This window comes from Abramis brama, assembly GCF_963993115.1.
Source record: "Abramis brama genome assembly, chromosome: 20".
NCBI classification, from domain to species: Eukaryota; Metazoa; Chordata; class Actinopteri; order Cypriniformes; family Leuciscidae; genus Abramis; species Abramis brama.
In genome coordinates this window covers 27,595,500-27,605,024 of record NC_139982.1, presented here as the reverse complement: position 1 = coordinate 27,605,024, position 9,525 = coordinate 27,595,500, and the positions used below count along the sequence as shown (strand labels likewise).

Below are 9,525 nucleotides of genomic sequence, written 5' to 3'. Positions count from 1 at the left end.
ATGAAATCATATCTGTGGATGGTGCATAGCAGAAGAGCTCTTCTCTTGTCCTCTGCTGCCGGGGGAGATCGGAACACGTGTGAAATGCGCTGAACTTTAACCTCACAGGAACTAGGACAAAGTTAACACTACTGTGTCCTCACTCAAAATTCCACAGAAATATATCAGCGGCTCTGTCAGCACTACTTTCTTCAGTTAAAGTGAATCTTACAGAAAGAGTCATATTTCACCCTAGTAAAAAACTCTTTAGTATTTATCCAGATGTTTTATTTTTGAGTTGGAATTCTCTTAAGATTCTAATTACTGTAATACAGTCTGTCTGGAAACAATAATTTTGGCATAAATTATAATTAAATTAAATTAAATAAAAAAATATATAAATTGAAGTAAAATGAATGTTTAAATACCTTAAATTATAAATAATATATAATGGATAATGTATTATATTATAATAATGTATTATAAAATAAATGTGTTGAGGAATGAGATAAGAATGAGAATATGTTCGGATATGTGTTTAACTGTCATATAATGCCAAAATGCCAAAATATATCTTTATTCAGAAATATATTTTTATGCTAATTCTTTGGGGGTTTTTTTATTTAAATTTTTTATTATGGTCATTTTTATTTAAAATATTTAAATACATATTATTTTTAATTTTATTTGGGGAGTGAAATATGACTGTCATTTTAGTATTATTTACATAATAATAATAATATAATAATATAATATTAATATAATTTAATAATAATATTTTGAATGAGCTTTTATGTTTATATTCTCAGTTTCCATTTTAATTGTAGTTCTTTTTTTTTACCTGCCATTTTATGTCATTTTCTACATTTACATATAGCTTTAATTTATTTTATTTCAGTTTTAGTTAGTCATTTTAGTACTTCAGTAGGCATCATTTCTAATTTTTAGTTTTTCCATCTAATATTTATATTTATTTCAATTACGGAAAATATATTTAGTTTACAATAACAACACTAAAATAAAATCCTGATCATGTTTTTTTTTCAAACAGGCTTATTTATAATATAAATAAGCCTGTTGGAAAAAAAAACATGATCAGGATTTTATTTTAGTGTTGTTATTGTAAACTAAATATATTTTCCGTAACTGAAATAACGGATTTAATATTGCGTTTTCTTGCACTTTCACTTTGCCACTCTATTCCAGTATGTACATCATATAAGATATTTGTATCAAATTAGAATCTGCCAACAGATTTAGACATCACAGTTGAGGTTAGCATTGCTAACTGAGCCGCCAATCCAATAAAAGCTTTAATTTCGTCCTTAGACAATAGAACTGAGGTTGAAACAGAAATGCAGTTGCAGCTCAAGATGTGTGTGTGTGTGTGTAACAAGCTTGTATATGAACCGTGGGACTCGCTCCAAACGTCTTTATGTAAAGTCTGAGTGGGAGGGAGGCCTGATCCGCTCTTCTGTTCCAAAGTTAGAACAGTACTGCAGAAATACAGTGATGACTTAATCAGATGTGAACAAAACCACCCACTTTGACGATATAATGCAGAAAAACTCCTGTCGTACTCTTCTTTTGCATTTTGACCCTTTAGATTTGAAGAAACGACCTTCTTCCCCTAATAGAAACGTATTATGTAATACCGGCATCATGCAAAGTGTGATTTAAATTTGTGTGCACCGTCGACTGCTTCCTGTGATGGTTTACCACTGAAGTTTTCACCAATTCTCTTGATCTACCAATAGATGGTGACACACTCCTGTCCTAACCTGGACCAGTGAAGGGAGAACGTGGTGCGGGGGAGGTGTTAAGAGAGAGAAGACCTGATAAAAGTGTGTGTTCGAACGTCAACGAGCCAGTCAGGCTGCACAGCAGGACACGGACAGGTAGCCACACGTCTAAGAGTCCTACACCTGTTTGACACTTCCTGGATTGCGCACACATGCCTGGTTCAAGTGTAGAAAGTGAAAGAGAGAGAGTTTGCTGACAGGGAAGCTTCTTCAGCTGAGTTGCAGTAGGTGAGCCGTGAAGGAGGAGGAGGAGGAGGAAGTCGACTGGCTGTTGCCCATGGACGATAAAAGAAGGGACGTTAACTGTCAAAACTGTACCCGCAACACAAGATCTACTTCCTGGTGCTGTGCCGTGCTTTTCTGCATGATTGCCTGACTAAGCCGTACTGTCAGTGGAGTTCACGTCCACCCACACCACCTCTGAACCTCGTCTTCGAAAGTTTCTCTTGCGTATTTTTTCATCTGCTATGGAGACTTTGATGGACTGGGTTCCTGTGACCGTCACGTCTGAAGTTGTGACAGGAGGAGTCAGGTTGCACATCTGAGATGGAGCAGTCGAACCCTCACCCAGAGGGAGAGGTGGAGGGGCTGTCCCGACCCCTGGAGGCTCTCCTGGACGGCGAAGAGCCCGGAGGTCCTGATTCCGCCTCCTCGTCGTGTTCTGACCTGTCCATCACAACCCCTGCAGCTCAACCTTGTCCCAACAACACCAAGAGCTTCTCTGGACTGCGGATCTTTGGTAGAAGGTGGGTGAGGTGTTTGAGATCTTGAATAGACTCGCAATTGAAGTGTTGTTCAAAAGGAAATATTACGTTTTTTTAAACTCGTCATTTCTTTATTTCAGTATGTCTGGAGTCTGTTTTAAATTCAACCTTTTTTTTATTCTTTTTTCTCAATTTAATTATAAGCTGTTTTATTTTATTTGTAGGCTTTTTTATTTTATTGACTCTCAATTTCAATGTAAATTAAAAATAAGGTCCTACTTTAGTTTAGGGTCAAATTCTCATTATTAACTATGACTTTTGCCTCAATAAACTCCTGATTACTGCTTATTAATAGTTAATAGGGTAGTTGTTATGTTTCGGTATTGGCAGGATTACATGATGTAGAATGTCATGTAGAATAAGGCATTAATATGTGCTTTATAAGTACTAATAAACAGCCAATATCCCAGTAATATGCTAATAAGCAACTAGTTAATCGTGAGAATTAGATCCTAAACTGAAGTGTTACCAAAAATAATGTCTTTTTTTTTTTTAGAGCAACTAAAAACACCAAAATGGGCTAGTTTATTTTATTTGAATTATAGGCTTTATTATTTTATTTAATGGACTCTAAACTTCAATGTTGAATTTAACATAATAGATTTTTTCCCCCAACTTTAAAGACAAATATTATACATATTTGAAACTTGTGGTGTCTCTTCCCTTTCTTTACATTGAACGTTCGTGACTGAAACAGCACATTTGATGTCTATTTGCAATTTAAACTTGTGTTTTGCCTGGACCAGCCCTGTGGTAAAAGGCACCACCTGCTTCATCTTTCTAGGAAACACTTTGTAATACACCTTTCCAAACCTTCAATGTAACTATTTCTACTTAAAAAAATTAACTAGTAACTCCCATGACATCACCTCAGGTGATGTGCGCTTTGGAAATTTCATCAGGCGTCTAAATTAATCCTCCGATCTCCTGTGGTTATCTGGAAATAGATGCCTTTAATGGATTGGAGAAGCAATTAATTACGCACTATAATTGTCCGACCTGTTGGGAGAACAGCGGATACCTGTGCTCCTCACTCCTGACCTCGTGCACCTTGAGTTGACTTAGATCTGTGTGATTTTAACCCGTTTTACCTTGTGTGTGTACCTGTGAAAAACTGAGACAAGGTATTAATAACATGAGGATGTGAGATAGCATAGCAGAGAAAGCAGAAGTACGTGTTTCTTTTTGTATCTTCTCCACTCACTACTATCTTGTCATGGTTCATTTTTGCATGGTTCAAAATTGTCCCCTTAAAGGGTAAAAAGTAGGCTACATATTTTTGTAATCTAAAAAACTGCAAAAGGTTTCTTTTAGGGTTAAAGTCAGCCTATAGTGGGTTTTGAACTGGCCACCCTTAGTAAATGACCTGCATTGACCTCTGAATGGACAGGTTTTGTTGTTGATTGGTTGGATTCTGTTCTTCTTTGACCTAAGTCCTTGACCTAAATTAAGGGTGGCATGTGCAATTGCTCTGTTAGTGCGGTTCATTCTGAAGTGTGAACTCTGCCATCCGAAGTAGACTGACACCGCTGAAAAGATGGGTCTCAGTCTGCTTCCAAACAAACTCTGGTGCGGTTCGACTGAAATATGAACGCAACACCGACCAAAGACATGTAAACGAACCAAAAATAGGACATGATTTACATTTATGCATTTGGCAGACGCTTTTATCCAAAGCGACTTACATTGAATTTCAAGGTACACATTTACATTCTTATCAATTCTTGCTTTCCCTGGGAATTGAACCCATGACCTTGGCGTTGCAAGCGCCAATGCTCTACTGTTTGGAAAGATGTCATAAGATGATGTCATAATGATGTTATATATAAATGATGTCATAAGATGATGTCATAAGATGCGACCCTAAAAAGGACAGAATGCTCAATGACACCTGTTTTTCGTCATCATAGTCCCGATGTTGCCCATCACAGTACGGTACAGGCATCAGAACCGCGTCTCCTGGCTGCAGATCTTCGTTTATGTGTGTGACGGAGGGATTCCTGCCGCTGTTTTGACTCCTTTACACATTTTATAAGCTCTTCACGAGTTCTCAGCTGGTCAAAATACCATCATATGTAGGTTACGCACATACAACGAGTGCATTTAGCCCAGAACACAGTATTGTTTTGGATGTTCGGTCACGAAATATACGTAATGAAAGCCAACCAGTCAGGTTGGGAACAAATCCCTATGTCTTTAGGTTCGGTATTTATAGGTTTGGTGTTAAAAATGCCAATGTGATTTTTTTTTTTTTGTCCTGACCAGGCGAACCAAGTGAACTGAACTACAAGTGTGAACACCCTTCACACCCTTAAAAATAAAAGTGCCAAAAAGGTTTTTTTGCAGTGATGCAACAGAGGCTTCATTTAGGGTTCCCCAAAGCATCTTTCAGTAAATAGTTCTTAAAAGATGCATTTTTTGTTAATGTTAAGAACATTTTAACAATTAAAAGAACATTTTTCCACTATAAAGAATCTTTTGTCCAATTGAAAGCTTCCATGGATTTAAAGGTTCTTTATGGAACCATTGCTGCCAATAAAGAACCTTAGGATTTTTCAAAGTTGGATGTAATTTTGTGTTGGCGGCAGAGAAAAGTTATTTTTGAAAAGTGCGGATCCTTGTGTAATTTGCTGTTTAATCACTCTCTCCAGTCAAATCAGTTCTTTATAAACTTCTATAAAGCCCTACAAGATTTTTCTAAGCTTTTTGCAGATCCTGCTTTTCTGCTTTCCACTATGAAAACCTTTCACCAACAAAACTTGGTTAGACAAGTAAAGTACCCCACCAGACACATCACGTAATCAGCTGGAAGCTGTTTTTGCAGGTTTTGCAGTTAGCTTTTTAAATGCACTACAGGCAATGGAAGTTTATTTATATGCTATTTGTATTTTATTTTATGGACTCTCTTAAGGCCCTTTCACACTGGACGCGATTTTGACGCACAAACTATTCGCTTTTTCGTTTCGCTTTTTCGCTACGCATCCGGTGTGAAAGGGCCTTTAAGATCCTGCTTTTCTGCTTTCCACTGTGAAAAACTTACACAAACAAAACCTGATTAGACAAGAGTCCAATCAGACACATACTGCAACTCTGCAAGTGTGACTCTGGAATGTTTTTGCAGGTTTTGCAGTTGGCTTTTATTTCACTACAGACAATGGAAGTTCCCTTGCTTCATTTTTGAGCATGAAAAACCAGTTTTTCCAAGTGAGAAGAATTCACCTAGTCCGGTTTTATGAGGGCTTCAGTCACTCATGCAGGCAGTTTAGTTTTTTGATTCGCTTTTATTGATAATGGCATTTTCTTAAGTCAAGCATCACTAGATATTTCTCATACTGCTGTATTGTTCATATCTGATGAACCCTCTAACCTTAAAGGGAAGGTTCAGACAGAAATTAAAGTTCTGTCATTATTTACTCACTTGTATGTTGTTCCAAACCTGTATGACTTTCTTTCTCATCCATTCAATGTAAGTCAATGGGAGCCAATGTTGTTTTGGACCCCATTTACATTTATTGCATGGACAAAAACAGTCAACAACTGTGTTTGTGATCCACACAACAAAGAAATGCAGGTTTGGAACGGCATGAGGGCGAGTAAATGATGACAGTACCTTAATCTCTGGATGAGCACTGCCTTTAAGTATTAAAATTTGGCACATAACATTTTTTTTTTTTTTTGTATGTTTGTGCTGCATAAATAAAAAAGACACTTGAATTGAACGAGGGACCCAAGCCATATCTTCAGTCAAATATATCATTAAGACTTGTTAGACTCTTTTAGGGTTGGTTTACTTAGCAATCACCTCGAAAACCACCCAGAACATCCTAGCAACTAATGGATGTTACTATATAACATATACTAACATCCTAGCAACCACCTACAATCTCGCAGCACTGGGGATGAATTTTGCACAGACAAGCATAAAAAAATATAAAACATATTTTTGTTTTTACTTGTAGTCAAATCATATTAATCCTGTTAGTGTTATTCTAATTAATAATTATATTTTAGTAAATATTTTTGACTAAATGACTACAATAGCTAGTTTTAAAATATAAAGCTGTCAAACATAGAAATTGACTTTATTCTGTCAATATTTCAAAATAAATGACCATTTCTCCTTTTCCTCCATTCATCAAAGTGTGTGTGTGTCTGTACTCCACCTGTTCTGTGTGCTGATGAGGCACCTGTTCACGGCTGTGTTGATGTGTGTAATCTGATAATGCCATGCACAGCTAGGACACCTGAGGGACACAGGTTGTGTATCACTGCGGTACAGAGAGTTCTGACTGGATTCCTAGGGCCAGGAAGATCTGTGCATCTGAACGGCCGGTTAAAAGTGCAGATTGCATCAAACAACTGCTTTTTTTCAGGTCATAGGTAGACACAGGTTTGCTTGAACACACTCGCGCCCGTCTCACACGACTTCATTTGCATGGCTGCGCTGTTCCGCCCCTTGGAGGAACAGGCCCATTTCTGCAGCTATCTTTAACGTTTCGTTTTATGCTGGAGCTAAGTATGGATCAGGGTCAGAGTCTCAGGTTTATGAAGATCTGTAGGCCTTTGTGGGTGATTGAATGTGTGTGGGAAAGTGAACATGTGTGTATTGCAAGTGCTATTGGATATTTCCAACTTCCCACTTCCGAAGTCGTGATTACGAGCTCCACGCATTCAAGTGCTTTGTTGACGGAAAGAACAGGAACCATGGAGGAAACCAGGTTTATTCTTGCTATTTGTTGGGAAAATAGTTATATTTAGTGTCCCATTCATTGACAACCATATAAACATTCACCACGATAAAAATAGATGTGATAATGATTTTTGCCATAATCAAGTAGCCCTATGAGAAACTGACAGGAAATGATGTCGTACTCCTGGAATGAGTCTGGAATTTGAAATAGGCTCTAAAAATAACCACCGTTATGTTGCTATGCCAAGAAATAGAAGAAAAAAAACATTCAGCTCATACAGTAAATGCTGTCTTGTTGCTCGTGAAGCGCTCTCTGGTGAGCGACATACAAATGTTGTGTTGTGTCTGCGGTCTGACCGTTGTGGTGGAGGAAGTGCAATTATAGGAACTGATCGATTTTGCAGAACAAAGATGGAAATTAACACGACTCTTGACAAAATCAAGGATTTCTCTCTGATCATCAGTGGCATGCATGGCACGATTTGTTGACATTTACATTTTGTGTAATGTAATACAAATATTTCTAGTATGTCGCAAAAGCAGATGACGTGTATAAATACCATTTCTCATTCTTTTGTGTGGCCATTGATACCTTTATTGACATACAGTACAACTGTGATCATACTCACATTCCCCCTGCAGAATCTTTGAGATGTTATCTTCTTTAACAAAAATCCCAAGATAAAATAATTACCAAATTTGCACAAATCAGAAATCACAGAATCCACAAACGGTCATTGCTCATGAGGTGGCGACACAAAATATTAGGAAACAAAGGGTGTGTAAACTTAAACGTACAGTATGGCATTTTTCTCCACTAGGAGAACCTATTTACAATAACAAAGGCGTAGATTGATGACGCAACATTTGCTAAGAACTATGGATCTTGTCGTCAACGTCAAGCCGACCGATCTAATAATGTTTATGGATGACTGAATACATCGATGCTTTTATCATGACTGTGATATGAAGCAGTTCGGGATTGCTAAGAGACAGCTATCAGCTCCACACCGCTCCAAACGCGACGCGAGTCCCGCGGATATAAAAGGAATATGGACATTTCATTCTACCGATCACACGCAAGTGCAGAATTACAACTCACAGGTCAGTTTATTAGACAAATGAAACTTGTGAGGTAATGCAGCGCTGTTTCACTTGGTCTAACATTACACTATCACACTAAACTGCATTTGAGTGTGTTGAAATTTATGTGTTAGTTTGTCTGTATGAGACTAGCAGTAACGTTAAGCTAGATCAACATTAGAATAACATACAGATCATATTATGACATTTTATTGTTGAACTATATAACATTGATTAGTTTTATGTAAATGTGCTCACCTGTTTAATAAAGTAGGCATGTAGGAGCGGTCGAAGTCTCGGACGTGGAGCTCTCGTTTATATACTGTCTATGGGAGCTCTCGGCATCTCGAAAACACCGCGCTGATATTGATTCTCATTTTAGTTCTCCTTTTTTTATCCAAAGTCTGCTTGCCATGGTCCATAATGTTTGAACGAAACAACAACAGCGTGCAAATAGACATTGCGAACTACAAAGTTGTTCGCGTCGGTCGCTTTGGTTACTATCAGAGGGCTCTAGTTCATAGCTCTGGTTACCATGGCAGCACGAGCGGAAAACAGGGACAACGCGGATATGACGCCATTGGCGGCGACAAAACGGAAATAAAGAAACGGGACGTTTCTCGAATTAAATTACAAATTTCTCCTGGTTTGAAAGTTGTTGGAAACAGTCGGGATATTGTAAGTACACAACTAAAAAATATATATAACATAGATATAGTGATTTTTGCTATTTTTAAAGCAAAAAAGTTACATATTGTGCCTTTAAAAAGAGTTATGTATCAGGGCAGCTAAATAGTACTAAATACAAAATAACATAATGCAATTTCTATAATCTCTCTTTTTAATTGAGATTCTGAAAGGATTATATAGATAGATCTGAGAAGTGTTTATGTGGATGGAGCATCTTTGTTTAAATGGTGGTCTCAGTGTTTCCTATCCAGCAGGTGGTGGCATTGCCATCCTTTTCCCCTTCAATCCAACATCCACCTTTCCTGCAACATCAGAGGGATTGCTCAGAAACATGGAAAAAAGGAAGAGGGATTTGCTTGAAATAATTTACACTGATAAATCGGATGCAATGAATGTGCAAGTAAATGGGGTCAGTTTTGATTTCACGCTGACTAAAGTTGGTTTTCTATTATATGCTAAATGTATCTCTAATAATAATAATAATAATAATCATAATAATAATAGAGGTGGTGGATTG

At 37.3% G+C, this 9,525-nt stretch overlaps 1 protein-coding gene across 1 annotated transcript in view; it reads left to right on the top strand.

Moving 5' to 3' along the window:
• Positions 1-1,768: 1,768 nt before the first annotated feature.
• Positions 1,769-9,525, top strand: part of dgkzb (diacylglycerol kinase, zeta b) — a 29,817-nt gene continuing 22,060 nt past the window's right edge. Inside the window, exon 1 of the mRNA XM_084095334.1 lies at positions 1,769-2,527. Coding sequence (XP_083951460.1) covers positions 2,328-2,527 — 200 coding nt within the window. The 5' untranslated portion in view covers positions 1,769-2,327. The remainder of the gene's footprint in view (positions 2,528-9,525) is intronic.